Consider the following 21,238-nt stretch of genomic DNA (forward strand, 5'->3'; position numbering starts at 1 on the left):
GTTCTTGCTTCTTAAATATTTAGCACATTTGTTTGTGTTTATTTTCATTCTTCAAAAGAGCACGTGTGAGATGTGAAAAAGGTTCTGGTAGCTTTTGAGGTCAGGGTTGTACCAAGGAACCTGAAAGTAAAAGCAGAAATAATGGTTTGGTGGCTGTGGTTCTCATGCTTTCCATATGACTTTGAAAGCTCTCAATACTTCCCTAAAAACAGCACTTCAGACTTCACTTTGGCTACAACTTTTCTTGCATAACTTCTAGATTGGATCCTGTGTATCCATAGCTCTGTGTGTCAATTGGTGCTGGAGTTTTTCCAACCTTGGAAAAACTAGGCAAGAAGAGATGTTGGCTGCTGAGGAACCCTACCTGGTAATATGAATGCTGTAATGCATGCATGATAAGGAGCTGATAGGTGGCATTGTTCTGTAGCTTTAGGGTGCCAATTCTGCAAATACCATGCAGCAGACTACTACAATAACAAATTGAGAAACCTTTGGTGTTGTAGTTTCTACTGAACTTTGCAAACTGCGTGTCATTTTCATATAAATTCTTCACAATTTGCAAGAGTTGGCTTTTACGTTGTAAAACTTTCAGGATAACACTTCATAGCTGATACTCTTTTAGGTGAGTGTTATGGTTTGCTGTATATGTGCAAGGATTCCAGAGCTAGAGTTGTGATTTGTGCTGCAGTCTGTTCACCGTGTTAAAAAAACCCAAACCAAAACCAACTATTGCACTAGCTGTACTTTAAAAAAAGCAATAACAGGAGCATCTTGTAGCTTTTCTCTTCAGAGGTGCTGTCTGTCGTGATCACTTCACTGCCAACTGTGAATTGGGTAAAAAACATGTTAAAGAAATTGTCCTGTGTGGTTTACTTGGCACATTCAAGTTGAAATTTATGGTCAGCCTGTGTACTAATGAATACAGCTGGACTATTTAGATAACCACCCACGTCTTTAAAAATCAAAAACTTTATATCCATTTATGGTGCTAATACACTCAAACATTATAAAGAGCTGCAATTCTCTTATTACACATGAACACTAAGGAAAGCTGTTGTGACCCCTTTTCAATAAAACAAAATTTCTCTACATTTTAAGCCTGTTCCAAATGCTTTTTTATATAAATAAAACACTTCTCTATTTCTGTTTTATATGCACACTGCAAAAAAAGTATCTTAATACAGGAAGACATTAGGAGTGTATATGTCTAAATTACATGTTCAGTTCTAAATATTCCTGCATTTTAGGAAAGATAATCTTCTGAAATTCAGTCCAAAATGTAAGAATTTTACTAGGCAGGATTAAGGACCAGGCTAGTAGTTTAAAGAAAAATCATTCTCTGGCTTTATCTTCACTGTTGAAGCCTTGGAGACAGAGGGAGAGGATGTAGAATCTACAAACCTATATTAGGAGAACACTGATTATGCAGTGTAGTTGTGTTTTTTGCTGAAACTTTAAAAAAGAAACCCAAACAACTTGCGACGGACATGACCATGTTAAGAACAGAAGTGAAACAAAATTGTCAAGGCGGTTCACATCAGGACATTATAAAAGTATGTGAAAGGACCTTAAACTACATTGTTTAGATTGTGAAACAACAAACTAGTTTTCTAGCTTTGAAAACTTAGTTTTTCATTGTAAGAAGAACTTGCTTGCTATCTTATGCCTTCTGTTGCAGAAGCTATAGTTGCCTTCCTCCCTGCCTTTGGTTGTGATTTTATTGTGTATAATGGACAGCACACTTCCATATCTGTCTGAGAGGCATTTTTGGGCAGCAGTACCTATACTTTCTATCCACAGAGAATACGGAACCTTTAGTTCTTGTTAAAGGCCCCTTACTTGTGAGCTTACAGTTGTGAAGTTATCTGCCTGTGACAGATAATCCTGCTGTAGTCAGCTCTTAAATGAGCATAATGCCCTTGATGCATCTGGACACGTGAATGTGCAGAGCAGGTGCTATGTCTAGGTGCACTGGAGGCACTGCAGCACACTCCTCTGCTCTGAAGTGGTTGTACCCTAAATTGCTATCCTTCGTATACTAGAATAAATTCTCTTGAATCACTTCCATCTAGTCCTTCAAGAAGTAAGTGGGTCTCTAAGATCTGTTTGATGAAACTTCTATGCCAGTGTTTCATGATCTAGTTGATGAAATTTCATGTTTAGAGTAACTTAATTTAAAGCTGAAACAAGCTCACCATCTAGGATAAAACCAGGGTTGGGTGGGTTTTTTTTGTGTGAAGGTGGATAGTCTAGTAACAATAGTCTGGATTGTATTCCTACTTGTCTCAGTGCCAGTTTTAATAGTAGGGCACTCGAAAAAGCCAAAGATTGAACAAAGTCATTGGTAATAGTCCTAAGCCACGTTGAAATATAAATTTCCTATCTTAATTACTAGATACTTCAGAGAAAATGGACTGTATTTTTTTAATTTACAAAAAAAAAAAGTGCAATACATACAGAACTATAAAGAGGCAAACAGCTGCATGTTTCAATGCCCTGCAAAAACAAAACCTTTGGGAGCATGTGACATGCACGTGACCAAAAGTGTTGTTTTGATTTTTTTTTTTAGCTTTAAGTGCTGTTACAGAAACATGTTTTAGTGCGCTAGTATAACTCAGAATTTCCAAATATTTTCAATGTGCTTTTGATGATGAGTGTTTTTTTATGAAAAAAAGTGCCTGTGGAAATAAAAATCCAAAAGTTGCCTGCAAGCTCAAATAAAGCATATAAAACCACAGCCCATCATACTTGAAGAGAATAGGTGCTAAGTCAGCAGCTGCAGAGAACAGCTGGTCAGCAGTCCTAAGCATTGATAGGATTCAAAGATTAAGATAAAGTTTGAGAGAAGAATATTATGCTGCTTTTGAGAGTTTACTATGTTAATTAACTTCCAATGCTTCTGCTTGGGCCTTAACTCTGTAACTTGATTATCTTCAAAGAAAAATTAGTTCTCTTGAAGTATTCTATTTTTAATGCTTGTTTTCATGGTAGTCTTTACTCTGGTGGGTAAAGCATGTTTATTTGTTATATGGAGCTATTTTTTGACCTGTTAAAAGTGAAATCATCAAATGCTTTGATTCCTTAGTTAAGGGTGTTTGAAGAAGTTCTTCCTTAAGTGTAGAATTAAAGGGGGTGTGATTTTTATTATACTGATGCTAGGACCGAAGAGGAAGGATTTCCATGGAAGGTACTATAGTGCTAAAACTTGTACATGTAGTGATTTGGGGTGTACAGAATACTAGTAAAGTACTTTGATATGTATTGCTGTTAATTTTGTGCTTTAAAGAGCGGCTGTTTGCTTCTAATTTAAGTTAGAGAAACTGATTTTAATGTTGCAACAACTGTTATTTTAACTTGAAACATCTGCTTATGTACTGGTATGTTAGAGCAAAAGTTACATTTTATCACCTAAAATTTTGAAATTAATCTGATTTGTATCAAAATTAATATGCAATCTAATCTCTGGACACCTTAGAATTGGCCATATACCATGGAAACCAATCTTTCAACTGCATACATAAGGAAGGCAGGCATTTTTTATTCTAGTTCAGCTTCTAGACTAGACTGAGAAGGAAGTGGGGCTAGATTACTCTTGTACAAAGAAAACAGACAAAACCAGTAATGTGTTTCAGCTGTGCTGAATACCTTAGCTGCTTATTTTCACACTGCAGAACTTAAACTTTTCTGGAGACTCAGAATTAAAATATCTTTAGTTCGGCTAAATTTTCACCTGTTTTTACATATTTTTCTAATAGATGCATTTTATTGTATACATTGTAATTAGCCACTGAATTTCTGCCAAATATAGACAAAATAAAAGCTTCATTCTGTTCTGCCAGTTTAAATCTCTTCTTAGTTTTTCTCTTGTTTATTCCATGACTGGTAAAATGTCCACTTGCTGTTCAGGTTAAAGAGACAGGTGCCTTAATTGCTCAGAGGAAAACTGACCTTGACCATTTAAAGCTTTATGTATTTCTGAAATTGCTGTAACTTCTGTATAATTGCAATAAAACCTTTTTTAATACAGTTCAGCCAATATTTTACAAGCAACTTGTCACTATCTTTACTGAATGTTCAACTGTTTAAAAAAATAGTTTAACACCTTTTTTAATGGATAAGCACCATTCTCTGCATTTTTTATTTTGGGGGGATCACTTTAAAGAAGGAGCACTGTGGGCAGTACTTTTCTCTGTTAGTGAGGGGATATCAAGAGCACTTACTAAACCCACCGATGCTGCAGCAAAATTATTGAGAAGACCAGAGAGTTGCATTTTTCAACGTCTAATTATCTCTCTACCAGTTAAATGTTATATTGCTGATCAGCTGGAGGAAGGTGTGTACTAGAGGGAGGAGGAAGTTACCCTCAAAACCAGATCTGGGGGGGGTTGGGGTTTTTGTGTGTGTGTTTGGGGTTTTTGGGTTTGGTGGTTTTTTTTTTTTTTTTCTTTTTTTTGAGGGAAAGGAGGAGAGCTACATGTCTTTTTCCTCTAAAATTCAAGTGCCTGTCTGTGCTGTTCTGCATTTGCCGAGCAGGGAACCCAGAGCTGGGACGTGGTTCTAGGTTCGCCCTTGGCGCTGGAAACAGGAAATTTCGGTGTTTTACCTCCACCTGCCTTTTTTTATGTTTGGGAACGGGGGAAAAGGATGATCAGTTTTGGTTTTTTTTTTTTCTTTCCCTTCTTAACCGCCAAAAAAATTAGGTATTTGCGTAAGGAGCGTTTGAAAGCAAGTCCTGTGGGGGGTGGAGAAAAGCGTGGGGGTTTTTTTGGTTTTTTTTTTTTTTTGTACACGAGCGGGACATCTGGATTATTCCTAATTCTTTAAAAACTTGGGCTCCGTTCCATCTTGCCGGGGGCGGTGTCGGGGCCCGGCCCCGCTGCCCGCCCACAGGCCCGGCGGGCCGGGGTCAGGCCGCCGCCGGCCTCGCCTCCCGCCCGCCCCCGCCATCTTAAAACCGCTACGCGCCGGCAGCGGGGCGAGGTCGGCGGTGGCGCCGCCCGGGGAGATGGCGGGGCCGAGCACGGAAGCTTGGACGTTGCTGCTGCGGCCGCCCACGGCCACCGAGCTGCTGCTGGTGGCCCTGTGCTGGCTCGGCTGCTACTGGCTGCTGCGGCGGTGGCCGCGGGCGCTGTCGGGGCTGCCGCCGGGCCCCGCGCCTTGGCCGCTCGTGGGCAACTTCGCCTTCGCCCTTCTGCCGCCTCCGCTGCTGCGCAGGTGGGCGGTGGATGTGAAGGGCGACCGGCTCTCCCCCGCCTTCTCGCCCCATGTCTTCCTCACCGGCCTCACCAAGACGTACGGCAGCGTCTTCCGGCTCTTCGTGGGCAACCGCCCATTAATCATCCTCAACACCTTCGGGGCGGTGCGGGAGGCGCTGGTGCAGAAGGCGGAGGTGTTCAGCGACCGGCCCTCCGTGCCCATCGTCCTCATGATCACCCACCACAAGGGTAAGCGCCCGGGGGCGCCCCGCGTCCCGCTCGGGGAGCTGCCGCACGCCCGGTGATGGCCAGCGTGATGCTTAGGAGCGATACCGAGAGGCAGCTGCTCGGGACCGTGGCCGCTCTGCCGAAATTTATAAATAATTCCCACGAATTGTGGACTGAACTATTTGCTTGCTTTTTGCTCCTCGCGTCTGTCCCTCGCCTTTCTGCTGACAGAAGGCACTCAGAGAGAACCTCGCCCTGCCTTGAGGTGCAGCATCCCGCGACGTTGGCAGCGCTGTGCCGTGCGCCACAGAGCATCTCTGGGTGACTGAGATCAGCCTGATCCCTTTAGCTCTGTGTGTAGTAAAGGGATTGGACAGTAAACCTGCTGAGGTAGCTGGGGTTTTTTAGACTGGAGGAGAGGAGGCTCAGGAGAGACCTTATCTCTCTCTCCAACTGCCTGGAAAGGGCTTGTAGGCGGGGGAGGGGGTGTGGCGGGTCGGTCTCCTGGGTAATAAGGGATAGGACAAGAGGAAACGGCCTCAGGTTGCTTCCAGGGGAAGTTTAGGTTGGGCATTAGGAGGAATTTCTTCCCAGAGAGGGTGGTTTGACAGTGGAATGGACTGCACAGGGAAATGGTTGAATCACCGTCCCTGGAGGCCTTTATGGAGAGGCTGGATATAGTACTCGGTGCCGCGGTCCTGTTGACAAGGTGGTGTTTGGTCATGGGTTGGAATCCATCTCAGAGCTGTTTTCCAACCTCATTGTTTCTGTGGCTGGCATTTGTGCAGGGGTTTGAGGCACAGCTGTCTGTCACCTGGGGGCTTTCTGATTTTGGCAGTGTGAGGGGAAGAAATCTTGAGTACTTGGGCAGTGGTAGGAAACTGACCACTTCTCCATTTCCTACCAAGGTAGTGGTGGCAGAGATCAGGCTTCTGTGGGGTCACAGGGCTGCACAGTCCACCCTGCCTTCATGCGAGCTACTGTTGCAGAGATGTTTGCAAATGTGTTATTCTGCTTGTCACAACTTACTGAGTATATTTGGGGTTGGTGTTTTTTTGTGTGTGGTTGTTTTTTTTTTTTGTGTTTTTTTTTTTTTTTGTTTTTTTTTTTTTAAGAGTCCAAAGGAGAGGTACTAGCTTTTGCAGGAAAGAGACATGAAGAGTTTAGACACATGCTGACAATTCCGCAGGTAGAATTCCTTCATGTTTAGTTTTTAGGTCATTACTGATCTCAGTGTTTATGGAAATACTCTTTTTCCATTTAGGAAGTGTACCCCAGAAGGCTTGTTAGTGTGCTAGCTTGTTGTGAAACTTAACTTTTTTATTTTTTTCCAAGGCTAGGGAAATCTGGGTTTAAGTGCATGAAACATCCCTTTTCTTCTTCTTTTTTTTTTTTTTTTTTTTTTCCTTCTTCTTCTTCTTTTCTTCTTCTTTTTTTTTTTTTCCTTTTTCCTCCCTATACCAGAATTGCACTAGTAAAGAGAAAAAGAAAGTGAGGAACCTAGATCAGGTTTATTAAAATGCTGTCAGGTACCATTGCTGAAATCAGTTTAAAGAATAAAAAAATAAATGATGAATTCTGTTGATTTAATACTATCATTCCAAGACAGATGTTACCGGCACGTTGTTATCACGTGTGAGTATTTTTAGGTACAGTACTTTAGCAAGAACCAGAGGAGGAAAGGGGAAGAGGAGTTAGATAATTTTAGCAGTGCCGTAAAACCTCATGTTCATGCTCATGGTAGATTTCTTTTTCCTCGAATGCTGTGAATTTCATATGTGTCTTGTTCTCTGTCAGACTTTTTTGAATATGGTGAAGCAAAGAGTAGCCAGGGCAGCTGGCAGCTTCCACCAGTGGGTGCTCCGGGAGAGTTGGAGGTACCAGGAGCCTGTTGTCCATAGCCAGAGCATGCTGCAGCCAAGCCCAGGGACGATGCCTGTCTGTGCTGTGCTGTGGCAGGGACATTGTGTCTCTCTAGGTTTGGTTTTCTCTGGAAGGTCACCATAGCTGTGTTCAGGCAGCATCAGGGCTGCCCAGTGGTCCATAAAACATCCCCAGCTGTTCCATAGTGCTCATGTTGGCAGCATGCTGAATTGTCACGGATGTAGGAGTATTGCAGGGTGAACCACAGGGCAGGGTGCACAAAGGGAGAAGTCCATGAATATGGGCAGTGGAGCCACTGCCCCTTGCAAGCTGGTTCTCTAAATGCCAGTGGAAGTTACAGATGCTGGCTTGGGTTTAGTGGTGGCATGAAGAGGTGGCTGAGCCTCTGCGATACCGCATTTGTGCTAACAAGTGTCGCTTTTTCTGCGCGTGGTTCCTGAGGGTGGGTTACAGCGCTCACACTGGAGGCCTCTTAAGATTGGTTTGGGAGGTAATTTCAGGAGTTTGTGAATGAGACGTTGCTGCAGATCAGGAAAGCAGCAGTTGTGTTAGTGTGCACTAGGAAAGGAAATGATAAAGGCAGGATGATGGGTAAATTCAGATCTACCACTCCAATTTGGGTACTACAGCTCTGGGAGGTTTAGCATCCATTTCGGGTTCCTGCATGTCCTTGGGTCCTTTGGGTTCCTTTGTTCTGTAAGTGAGTTATTGTGGAATGAACTTACAGAGCCATTTTCTTGTGAGCTACATTTGCTGGTATAGTTTTGTCTTTACCCTGAGCTGCCCTGCCAGGTATGGTATGGAAAAAAGAGGGGCTTATCTCAGCTGTGTGACTCTATTGCATGTAAGATGCAAATAAAATAATTGTGCCTGGGGGAGAGCAGGTAGAAGTATCAGAAATGGCAAATATTGCATTTCAGCAACTCAGTTACCAAGTGAGGGAGGCCTTCTTGGCTGGATAGAAAGTACCACAAGAACTTAAGGGAGGAGGTAGTAGTAAATTCTTAATTAACCATCACATACGTCTGCAGAAAGAGAAATAGTAGACTGGGAAGAAGCAAGACATCTCTGTGGTCTAATTTTAGTATTTTAGTTTTTTGTGTTCTGTAGCAATAAGAGGTAGCAAAGACTGAATCTGCCAAGTATGTGGAGTCAGAGTGGCTGTCTGCCTTTATATCCCTGCCCTGTGCATATCCACATGTAGACATCTGACAGTACAGAAGGTGAATGTTATAAAATGTCATGACTGCTGTGTTTGTCAATGTCCCCAGTATTGTAGCAGCGCTAGAGCTAGCAGTAAAAAATGATGGGGATGGAGGAGAGTAAGTAAGCCATTGCCAAAACTTGCTTCTTGTGAGGATTTGAATTTTTTTCATGTAAAAAGGCAGAATAAAATGAACTCTCTGGTTCTGTGCTTTTGTTGGTTGAATTGAAAGGGTTTCATTATCATCTCATAGAAATTAGGCCTCTGCAGAGAGCGTGAGGTCCTGGTTATTATTGCTTCAGAGTTTATTATATGTCCTTCAGGTTTTGTTGTTGCTCTTGTTTGTTTTGGTTTGTTTGGCTTTAGTTTGTTTTCAGGGGAGGTTGTTTCTGTTGTTTGGGGTTTCTTTTTAGGAATAGATATGTCTGTGCTGAGTAACCCGGCTTTTTAGGGCAGACAGATTTTCTTTGAAATCAACAAAGGTCTCTTCCATTATTGTAGCTTGGTAGGGATGCAACTGAGACTTTGCTTTCTTGTCTTACCTCTGTTGTTCTATTTTTATGCTCTTCTTCTTCCTTAATCTGTCTCCTGTGTCTTTCTTTCCCAATTTAGAAATCAGTTATTAGTATTCTGCAGCAGATTGGGCTTTGGGAACATCAGAAAACACCCATGCTCTCTGCAGGACGGCTGGAGGGGTTCACTGGGTGTGGGGAGGCATGCTGTTGGTGTTAGCTTTTCTGTGGGCCTAGGCCAGTGTCTTTTACATTCGAGACAATAGGTCTGTTTTCTTTTATGAAAGTATTTGGATCCTAAAACTGATTTTCATAGCAACAAAAAAGGGAAGTGCTTGTGGATGAAAAGCCTGTTTTGGAGGTATTTGTTGCAGGATAGAAATAGTGATAGCTTTGTTTTGTTCTAAGAAATCCATACTTCTTTCACAGCCCAGCCACAAACCCTGGAAACCCAAGTTGGTTCTTGGCCAAATTCAGCCCCAAATACTCCTGTTTTTTCACTTAACCTACTTGAGGACAGCAGTGCTAACAGGAAACAGTTGAGAGAGAGGAGATCTGGAAAGTTTTTGGTACTGTTTTTGAAGGGCTGGGATGTGGGCATTTGAATAGATTGCCTGAGGAATGTCTTCATGCAGAGAAGATGAAATTCAGCTGATTCTGAGCGTGTCCTGACTCTTCCTAATGTTCTTGTTTAGGACATTTGAAACTAGGTCATATGTTTGTAATCTTTTAGCATTAAGGGCTAGGAACATTAACTTGTAATAGAAATGTAAGTAATGTTAAGTATTGAAACATGGTGCATCTTCTAGTATTTGTGTACTACTTCTATTTTCTTACGGCCTTTTCTCCTTTTAAATTCAACGTTAAGGTTTGCCATTGACAGAAGAATTGATGTTGCTTTTACAAAGTAACTTTTTTGTTTCCAGAAACAACAACAGCAACAACAAAAAACCAACAAAAAAACCCACCACAACCAACGTGGTGTCATTTTGCTAGAAGAACAAATCCAGAACTGGGTCATGTTTGATGACTAAACTTTCTCAGGTTAACCATGGAGTACATCAGAAAACGCAGGTTGTGTATTTGTTACCCTGTGGTGTCTTTGGTGTGGTCTTTTAAATCAACACAAGAGATGTTTCTATTTGAAAGTGAGTAATAGGGAGTTAATTTAAATGCTGTTTCATAATGACACAATCATGCAGAACAAGTGCCTAGGGGCATCAAAACTGTTGAGATGCAAATCAAGTAGGGTTTTGCCAAGTGTCTCTGAACCTGTCTTCACCTTCCCAGTTTTCTTGCAGTGTGAGTATCTAGTATTTTTATTATAAGTTAAAGCTCACTTGTAATAGACACACTTGCAAAAAGTATTGGCAAGTTTGTATAACACAAAGGGGGAAAAATGCAAATCAGTTTGTGTTTTATTGTTTTCTGTTATGCTTTGCTGAAGTTTATGTCTCAGAACTTTGGGGAGAGAAGGCTCTGTTAAACATATGTCCCAGACTAACTGTTCCCTCTTCTCCGTCTCTTTGTGTATTGCAAATTCTAATGAAACTAGGGATGTAACGTGAGTATTCATTTCAGTAACGAAGAAAAGGAGGGACAGGATTTCCAGAAGCTATAATAAAGAACCTTGTGTTTTTCCTTTAGCTCCTAGACAGGTGCTTGGGAGGTTTGCTGTGTATCATTTCCTTCTCTTCTGGCTCTTGGATTGCAGGCATGTCTAACTATTTCTAATTGGAAATTGGGCATTTTGGTCTCAGTCTCTCCCTTTTTCTTTCAGGTGTTATTTTTGCACCTTATGGCCCTGTCTGGAAGCAACAGAGGAAATTCTCTCTCTCAACACTGCGTCATTTTGGAGTAGGGAGACACAGCTTAGAGCCTAAAATCATTGAGGAGCTGAACTTTATAAAGGAGGAAATGCTGAAACACGGAAAGGATTCCTTTAATCCCTTCCCAATCATTCGCAACGCAGTGTCCAATGTTATCTGTTCCATGGCCTTTGGCAAGCGTTTTAACTATGAAGATGATGAGTTCAAGACGATGCTGAAGAACATGGCCCGCGCCCTGGAGCTGAGCGTGAACAGCTACATGATCCTGGTGAACATCTGCCCTTGGCTTTACTACCTTCCCTTCGGGCCTTTCCGGGAACTTCGGCAGACTGAGTTAGACATTACCGCTTTTTTGAAGAGAATAATTGCCCAGCACAGGGATACGCTGGATGCAGCCAATCCCAGGGACTTCATTGATATGTACTTCATCCATGCGGAAGAGGAGAAGAACAAGGAGAGCAGTTTTAATGACGATTACCTGTTTTTTATCATTGGTGATCTCTTCATCGCAGGCACAGATACTACTTCCAACACATTGCTGTGGTGCCTGCTCTACATGTCTCTTTACCCTGAAGTACAAGGTAAGATTACTTTCATTCTAGGTGATTTATTCCAGACTGTAAAGCTCCAGATGGGTGCTCAGAAACAGAAGCAAGCAGCGACAGTGAAGAAATCGTTTGGAGTACCAAGGGTTCGTGTTGTATGTATCATTTCAAAGGCTGGTATGTAATCAGGCATCTTCTATCCTGTTGTTTGATGATGATTTCTGCATTAGTGCTGTATATAAAGTGCTAAGTGGCCCTTTAATCTGTGAATTTCTTCTGGTTTGGGACATCTTTATCTTTCCCAAGGCATTTCAGGGAACTTTAGCATGGTTGGAAAACTTTGTCAGTTGTGACATTCCAGGCATATAGTAGTGATACGTGTGAAGACCATAGCACTAAGCTTAGTCTGCTTTATGCCTCCCTGAGCAGGCAGGTTCTTGAGCCCGGCAGCAGAGTCTGGGGAAGTGCAACACTGCCTACTGTAGAGGAAGATCAAATCAGTGACAGCTTAAGCACACTGGACTTGCACAAATGCACAGCACCAGCTGCCAGTGTCATTAGAGGGCCTCTCCCCATCCGTCTTGAGTGCTCATGGCCGTCGGGTGGGTTGCTGATGATGAGGGGTAGGGGGGATACAAACAGAGGCAGAACAAATTGGTCTTGTTCAGTGTAAGGGAAGGATGATTGAGGGGAAACCTTATGCAATCTACAGCTGTCTGATCAAAAGACGCTAAGAAGATGGAGGCAGTCTCCCCTGAGGTGTGCAGTGTAAGGAAGGGAAGCAGAGGAAACAACCTACAACAAGAAAATTCTGATCAGATACTAGGAGAAGAAATTGCCCTGTGAATATGGCAGAAGAGTGACACAGATTGTCCTGAGAGTTAGCAGAATGTCTGGTTTGGGAATTTTTCAAAACTAAGTAGGTTATGACCAGTAGTAGTCTCATCTACCCTGACTTGGATCTGTTTGGAAAAATCTTTTTAAATAGGTCAGGATCATAGTTTATTGCACAAAGCAAACAAAACTGTTGACCAAAGATTGCAAAATAGGGGACCAGTTCAGTATGTGGGTGAGAGAATTCATTAGGGACAAATCTAAAGTAAACTTCTATTGCATAGGCTTATTCTTCTGTTTTTAATGTTGTGTAACTGCTTGACTTGATAAGCAGTTTTGTGGATTAGATATATTCTAAATTACACAAATGGAATCTAGATGAGTTTTGTGTTTGGTTTTTTTTAACCTCTTTTCCTTCTGCCTGGTACTGTACATGTATGTACTAGTCAATTTTCATTTTTCTGCTGATCTCTAACAGTTCTGTTACCTCTCTCTGATTTCTCCTTATGCTGTGGCTCTTGTCAAGTAAGCTGGATATGCTCAGTAGTCCAGACTGTATCACTTTTAGTATCCCATTCCTTATATCCTGATTGCCTTGGAGTTATGTATGGGCCCCCTTTCTTTTTTATTCCTGGTAGCACATTTTTTCTTAAAAGTATTTCCTCCCTAGAGAAAATACCTGAATTGTGTATCTTTTAGAAGTAGCAAAAGTTGCTTGCAGACATGGAAAGGCGAACTGAGGGCTATCTGAGGAAAGAAAAGTCTTTTTCTCTTTGGAAAAGAGTTCTGTTTTTTACACAGAAATAGAGAATGATGTGGATGGACAACATGGTAAAGCCATGGGGAGTTTTTGCTTTGTTCTGTTTCCTGACTTTATTTTGGTCATTGAATTCTGAAGATCTGTGAGATTTTTAAATATATGAAAAGTAGTGGAGTAGTTCAAATAACATGCTGTTGCAGAGGCTGCTGGAGTTTACATTTTGCAGTTGGTAATGTGAGCAGCAGTTTGGCTGCTCTCTGTAGGGTTCCTCATATTTTTAGAAACTCTGAACAAATGAGTTGTTCAGGATAAGGCACTGGTGTGACACTTGGTATGAGACAGTCTCCTTAATTTTTAAAATTTTTTATGTATTGAAAACTTTATTTATGGGTTTAGATTACTGTGGATATGCATGCCTGAATATAGGGCTATGATATGTCCCTAATAAAAGTAGCAAACCCCCACGAAGAAGGTACTGGATAGCCACACCGTCAGTACATTTCTTCTGTATTTGTGGTTTTTAATGTTCCTCATGCCTGGGCTTGTCTTCTGGTAAACCCAGTAGGTGGCAGCAGCGACTCGTTACACACAGTACAAGCATCCCTTTGGGATGCTGCCCGGGAAACTGACAGGTTCATTGCATTCAGCTTTTATTTAATCTTGTATCACTGCTAAGGAGAGAAAAGAGCAAAAACTCAGAGTGTCAGCGTCCTGGTTGGAAAAGGCAAGCAGGACAACCACAAAGTATGCAGGATATAAAGGGCAAAAAAATGAAAACTGACTTCTATTATTTTTGATTAAAGATTAGTTTTGAGGTCTCCTCTTTCAAGGTTGTCTTTTGTGGTGTAAGCAGATTGCAAGTTACCTGCAAGAAAAGGCACATCATCCTCTATGTACGTAGGTGAAGCAAGTCCTGAATATTGGAAACTTCTATGAAGTATTACTTGTATGCTGAGCCTTCAGTGAAATGAAAGAGGCAAACAAATAATTTGATATTTTTTGCTTCCCATGAATGAGAAAGTAGAGAAGCTTGTGATTTTTTTTTTTTTTTTTTTGTCTTTGCAGAAGGGTTGTGTGGGAAAGGAGCATCTGCTGCTGCCTTTGGGGGAAATGGGAAATAACTGAGTTTAGATTCTGTGAATAGAAAGTAGGAAACGGCAAGAACTAGATAAATGGCTCCAATGCTTGCAGGAACAGCACCAGAATTCCTGATCCAGAATGAAGTATCTAAAGCAGCTGCATGGAAAAAGTTTCCCACTCTTCACACTTAGGCACACACTGCACTGATCTTACCATTCAAGTTTTTAACTGCAGAGAAGCAGCTTGATGTTTCCATCATTCAAGTCACTGTATAATTAAACTCCTAAAGTAAGATTATGAATATGTTTGGAGTAGCAACAGGACTTTTTCTGTACTTTTCCAATACTGAAGTGCTAGCAAAGTCCGTCATCTCAGTAGCTTTACTCTTGACTGTTGTCAAGATTGCACTTGGTTGCTTTCTTCTTAACTGAGTCTGTTCCTCAGGCTGATGTTGGCATAGCTGTTTCAGCTAGGAATCACACCTTGAAGTAATTTTTGAGAAATCTATTGAAGCAAGCACAGTCAGATGAAATTGAGGTGATGTCTTCTCACATATTATGTCTTTTGACTTCTTTATTTTTCTTGCTCCCTTTGAATAGAGAAAGTTCATGCAGAAATTGAAGCAGTTCTAGGACGTGACAAAGTTCCCTCTCTTGCTCACAAGGCTCAAATGCCCTTCACAGAGGCAACCATTATGGAAGTGCAGAGGATGACTGCAGTTGTTCCCCTTTCTATTCCTCGAATGGCCTCAGAAACTGCTGGTAAGCATTTCTAGAGACTTGTTACTACAGCTTTCCTCTGGGGCTGAAGATCTGATGGGACATCTAGTGATAATTTACAAAGACCTCATTTATTTATTAAACCTGTAGAACAAATATGTAAAATGTCCTTTATAGGGAGCAGGAAGCCTTGACCTACTTATCTATGTAAACAGCATGTCTGACCTGACAGGCAGCAGTTTTTGTAATCTCGAGTGATTTCTTCCGTGGGGGTCAGCTTGTATTGACTAATGTGCTTGGTCATAGTTGGCAGATAAGGCTCCACTTTTGTTCCTGAAACAGCAGAGCTGGTTTTGGCATTCTGACATGGAGGTCTGAAAACATCAGTTTAGGGTAATTGGTTTGCTAAAGGCTTCTACCATTCACCTCTACGTGTACAGAAAACATTAAGAAATATCCTTTTCCAACTCATCTATTTGTTTTCATAAATATAGCTGAGCACTGGCCAAAGTCAGTGTGAGGGAGCAATACTTGTTAAACCTATTACTGAATTGATCTGCTTTTTAAAATGTTTTGATTTGCAGGAGAGTGAGGTGTAACAAGCTGAAATGAGACTAATCTTTTCGAAACTCTTGTGTCACAACAGTTCAGAATGCATCCTTTGACTGTGGTGGAGCTCTGTGACAGCCCAGGAGCAGGAGGAAAGTGGGTCACAGAATTGGGGTGCTGCAGAGTGCATTTCTGACAATTGCTGCTTTCATCTCTCTGCAGAAGCTGCTGTTGTAGCTTGGTGTCTTTCCAGCTGCTCAGGCTTGTGTGATTCTCACTCAAGCAGGGTAACAGAGATCACCTTTGCCCTCAGCTTTTGCTGCATTTGCAGTCCACAGCTAGGGATTGATATAATTTTTTGTGACATCTCCTCTTGTTGTCTTTTTACTTCTTACATGGTTTACTTTTTACATGGTGTTTTCTCTTGTTTCCTTCTAGCAATTTGTCACATCTCTGTCTCTGCTTTTCTTTAAAGTGCTACAGGGATATACTATTCCTAAGGGTAGTGTGATTGTGCCCAACCTGTGGTCAGTACACAGAGATCCTAACATTTGGGAGAAGCCAGATGAATTTCAGCCATCAAGATTTCTGGATGAAAATGGCCAGCTAATAAAGAAAGAGTCATTCATTCCTTTTGGAATGGGTAAGATAATCCACATGGAGTCATTTGCTGGGTGAGTGGGTGGTGGTGTTTCAAGCCTTGGGAGTGAGAGATGTAAAAGTGGCACATAGGACCAATTATAGAAGTAGATTTATTATCACAGTTGGTGGCTTGCAAAATGGTTTTCAAACTGGCTAAATAGCCAGTTGCCAGATAGAAATTATGAGTTGTCCTTTGATACTACTTTTGCTGTGGATGTAGATAATGTTAATATGAGCTAGTACAGCTGAGCAAAGCTTAGACTCAAATACAGGAGGCCAGTGCTTCAGAGTTCATAGCTTAATAATAATAGTTTGAGCCTGTTTTGGACTATGGTAGCACAGAAATTGCAAGTGTGTTAACAAATAGGTGAACTGTATAAAGCCAGTAATACTTCTTTTCTAACTCTTCTTTAGGTAAACGTGTATGCATGGGAGAGCAGTTGGCAAAAATGGAGCTGTTCTTGATTTTTTCAAGTCTTATGCAAAGTTTTACCTTTGTGTACCCTGAAAATGTTGCAAAACCATCCATGGAGGGAAGGTTTGGTCTAACTTTAGCTCCATGTCCATTCAACATAATAGCTTTGAAGAAATGATAGAGCGTCAAAAAAGATTAAGCAAAGAAATGCTCCACTTTTAAAATACAGCTTTTTAAAAATTATTATTATTTCCAGCTTATTTTGTTACTTTCTTTCCAGAAAAAAACCCCAATTGCATAGGCTTTCTTAGTCAGTGAGAATGATCTATTTAGACTTCTGGTAAGAGATTTTTTTGTCTGTTGTTGCATTCCACAAATGAACTGACAGCATAGTTTTTAATTTGGTGTTAAAACTTGGTGGGCTTAACCTCTGTCTATTACTGTCAGTTTGTCAAATGTTGATTATGAGAGAATGGTCCAAAACATTTGTTACTGTTCTGGCAAATAGTAATCATAAAAAAATTGTCAAAGCAGCACATAAACATTTCATTTACCAAAGGAGTGAAGCACATCATGTAATATTAAAAGTATTAATGGTTGAGAGATTGTTAGCATTTTCTGTGAAAAGAAAGATTGTAACTGAGCTTAAACAATTATGTATACTTTTTGGAAATTACCAAATTACATTATTTTTAACCTTGGAGGATTCTTTTCTGCAAGTAACTTACAGGGGTAGTAGATTGGACCCAAACATCCTTGAGATTCAGGGCTCACTATAAAAAAGCAGGTACCGAGTCTGAAAAGCCAGGATTTGAGGCCAAATGAGTCCTTGAATATGCCATATTCTCAACATGAAGTGAGTGTGCAGCATCGGGATGCAGATGTTTTCTCTCAGAATACAAATGAGAGCGGAATTGTCTAACAAGAAACAGCAGAACGCTGTTCTCTCTGGTGCCAAACATATTCAAGACATCTGTGCTGCCTCTTGGCATTCATTGTTTACCTCATGGCAGCAGTGGCTGCAGGCTGGACGGGACCAGCAGCTGCTCACTGGGGAAAGCACTGCATGGGTGGTCCTGAAGTCCAGGCTGGCACTCAGGTTTTTCATCCACAGGCAGTGTGGATAGTACTGCCACAACCTCTGGCTTTAGGAACTGGAGTCCTCAAATATGGCATCACTTAGAGCAGTACAGGTGAAGGCCTTGACATGGAACAGGAGGAAGCTGGCAAACTTGAGGTTTGAATATAATGGCTCTCTCTTTATCTTCCATACAGAGTAAAAATATCTGCAGTTCATCCAGTATGTGTGTATCTTACTCTTCACATGCTGAATCTTAGTGCTGTTAACCACTATCAAACCAGCTGCCAGGGAAACCTTGTGTTAATTGTTTCAGAATGGGGCACTCAGTCTTACCTTGGATTTCAGACATGGAAAGTGATCTTTTGGGGGAATATGTAACATTCCTTTTGATCTCTCAGAATTTCATATCACATGAATTAAGTTCTTATATAGTCTTCTAAAGACTTTTTCCCCCTGACTGGAGATCTAGAGAATGCCCAGAGCCTTCCTAATGTCAGCTTTACGAGACTGGAATGAAAATCTGAATGTAATTTAAAATTGGGTATTCCATAGCAGAAACAAAACCTAAATTGCAAAAAAGAGACAACTTTGCAGCTTTAAATTATTGTCTGGTTTTGTCACTTTAACCTTGAAGTTTTAAAAGCCAGGTAGTGCCTAACAAAGACTGTAAGATAGTTATTTTGCATTTAAATTAAGGTTTTCTGTTACCTGTTTGAATAACAGAGTGCCTTAATTTCTGAATTATGTATTTGGTTGGTCAGGTATCCCACTGTTTGTGTGAGAACTTTCAGTTCTTAATTAGGTTAACTTTGGACTATATAGGCTTGTGGGTTTGGATTTTTTGATATGAAGTTTTTGAAAACTTAGTACAATAAAAAGTTGAGTTTGGTACCAATGCCAGTGAACTTGCCCTAAAACCTGACAGCACTGGAGAATTAAGCACTTTATTTAATTTAATTTTGTATTTTCCAATGCATAAATAGATTCTGTAGAGTTGAGATTTTTGTCTGGAAATCCTATAATTATGCTTAATTGAGAAGCTAAAATTAAGTGCTGATAATATTTATCTTTCTGTTGAAATGCCTCTTTAAACAACATTATGATGTTGGTGTGCAACTGATCGCTTGTACAAAATACCTGTCCTTTTAATCAATGAGGACATATTTGAAAAGCACTTTAGTATTTTTTTTACAGATTCCAAAGAAGATGCAATTCGCAGAATCCCCTGGGATGTGAAACTGTACATATTTGTGCTTGTTTTGCCTGCTGAGTTTAGTTTAAAATGTCACCTTTGAAAACTATCCTTTGAAAATTAGCCTTCTGCAAATACTACATTGAGAATGTGGGTTTTGGTGATACCTGTAATCAAATGCTGCAATGTGTGACAAGCAAAAATTACTGATGAGAAGTTTCAATCATGTCAAGGTGTGCTCGAATACACAATGTTGTTGGAAATGGCAAAAACGACCTGCATTTCATACCTTCCAGGTGCACTGAAATTTTCACAGGATACCATGAAAAGAGCTAAATAATAGCATAAAAGCAACAAAATCTTTGTGGTTTTCAAAGTGTGTTGCCATCGTAGGCAAGCTGTGGAGCAGTAGCAGATTTGATTTGTGTTTGTAAATATTTTTTCTCTTTTTTTAGCAGAGGAAGCATCTCAAATGCCTTGTTGAAAAATGTATGTTCATATGCATATGGGTGACTGTTTCTGAATGCTGCAAATATCTTTATTTCTAAAATTACTTTGCTTCAATGTGTTTTTATTTTGAATAAAGCAATTCCCAAGTAAGTGTTTCACAGCTTTGCATAGTTATTTTAATGAGTTCCATTTAGTGACTAAACTTGTGGTGTTTGTCATCTTACATCTTGAAGAAAAAGCTTCTGAGTGAGAAAATGTTAAAAATGCTTTGGATGAGGAGTGAAGAAGTGGGGAAACAAAGTGAAATTGGGAAAATAACATTGACAGGCGTGTTATGATCAAATGAGAGAAAGAGTTTGGTTTTTTTTTTAAAAAAACAACTCTGTTACCCAGAATAAAAGAAGAGGTAAGGGTAGAGATGAGAAAGGTGAAAGAGCAAATGAATTATCAGCAGGAGGAGGTGTGCAGTCTGCAGGAAAGAAAACCTGGGCAGAAGTTGAAGTGTAGTTTGTTTTGGGCTCCTGGTACCACAGGAGGCAGAGAAGAGAGAATGAAAGGGGTGCCAAGGGGGAGCCTGGGATAGAGAGCAAAGATACCTTGAGGGGTCTCAGGGGAAAGTGGGAGATCCTTCCATATGGAAGGCAGGGGCTGAGCAGGAGCCGACTGAAGTGTTTGTGGGGAAGGGTGGGTATCAGCACTGGTGTTAACCAGGAGCTGGGTGCTCAGAAACAACAGCTGTAGCTGGAAATCTTGTGTCTTATGCCCTCGAGTTAGGTTGCAGGTTACTTGGAATACTGCTATTTATTTTTTTTTTTTAAAGAGAAAATCATTAATTACTGCTCAGCTGTCATTTGTATACACAAAGATCATTAAGGGTGAGTCTGGGTAAAGCTGTTTCCATAGCCATTTCCTGCTCCTGCCCAATCCAGGTAGATTTTTTGCAGTAGTTTGTGGTACAAAGTGCAAAGGTATGAGAATACAACACTTTGAGTAGAACAAGCTGCTTAATATTTACCCCAAGGCTGACTCAAGTAGTAATTGCTGTGTTGTCAGCTGCTGCTCTTTAAGTGCAGGTCTTTCTGGTGATAAGTTAATTAGACGGAAAATCAGGGCAGTCTGCATCTGATATGATTCAGCTGTTAGTGTTTATAATGGAAGAATTTTTTTGTTGTTGTTTCATTATATTTATTATATATCTTGTGCTAGCCTGTGAGAAGAATGAGATTTGTCTTTACAAAGAAGCCCTGAGTCTGCTAGTAGATAAAACTAGCCCTAAGAGATAAGAGAAACAATGGGAAGGATTCTACTGATTGATGAATGGAAGATACTTGCCTTTACAAACAAACCATAAGTTTGTTTGTAAATGAAATTGAATATTGAAAGATGAAAGCAACAATGGGGAAAACCCATAAATCCTATAAAAATTAAAAATTAGCGGGGGGGTTATACATTAAAAGGGGAATCTTAGGTCTTAGGCATTTCGGGAAGTCTGTACCTCTCAAGTACCTCAGCCAATGGGGAAAGAGAGAGGGAAACGTGGCCGGGAAATTGGGATAAAAAGGAGGCTGCGTCCTCCGAAAAACTGAGAGACCCCAGGGGAAATGCCCCGTGGCCTCTCCCTTTATTCGAATAAAGTAAAAGGACTCCTCTGTCTCCTTTTTGGACATAAACCTCTGGTGTTCGTAGATTAATTTTCCTAACACCTGAAAATAAAATCCCCTTCTAGTCAGGAAACATTTGTTGCGGAGGGAGAGCTTCTAATGATGTGAACAGGAAGAGCGTTGAGGTGCTGGAGTGTGTCCGGAGAAGGGCAGAGAGGAAGGGGAAGGGTCTGGAGCTCAGGTTTTGTGACGAGCAGCTGAGGGAGCTGGGGGTGTTTAGCCTGGGGAAGAGAAGGCACAAGGGAGGCCTTATTGCTCTCTCCAACTCCCTGAAGGGAGGGTGTAGCCAGGTGGGGGTTGGCCTCTTCTCCCACGCAACCAGTGACAGGATGAGAGGACAAAACCTTAAGCTGTATCGGGAGAGGTTTAGGTTGAGCTCTGTTCATAGAGAGGGTGATTGGTCATTGCAATGGGCTGCCCAGGGAGGTGGTGGGGGCACCGTCCCTGGAGGTGTTTCT

At 41.1% G+C, this 21,238-nt stretch overlaps 1 protein-coding gene across 1 annotated transcript; it reads left to right on the forward strand.

The window, feature by feature from the left end:
* The first annotated feature begins 5,005 nt into the window (after positions 1-5,005).
* Positions 5,006-19,269, forward strand: LOC120753228 (cytochrome P450 2U1). The gene is made up of 5 exons (XM_040065282.1): positions 5,006-5,444; positions 10,804-11,433; positions 14,671-14,832; positions 15,815-15,982; positions 16,396-19,269. Exons 1-5 carry the CDS (start codon positions 5,006-5,008, stop codon positions 16,572-16,574), a joined length of 1,578 nt encoding a protein of 525 aa, XP_039921216.1. The 3' UTR covers positions 16,575-19,269.
* Positions 19,270-21,238: the final 1,969 nt, after the last annotated feature.

The sequence above is a fragment of the Hirundo rustica genome, chromosome 5 (assembly GCF_015227805.2).
Source record: "Hirundo rustica isolate bHirRus1 chromosome 5, bHirRus1.pri.v3, whole genome shotgun sequence".
Lineage (NCBI taxonomy): Eukaryota > Metazoa > Chordata > Aves > Passeriformes > Hirundinidae > Hirundo > Hirundo rustica.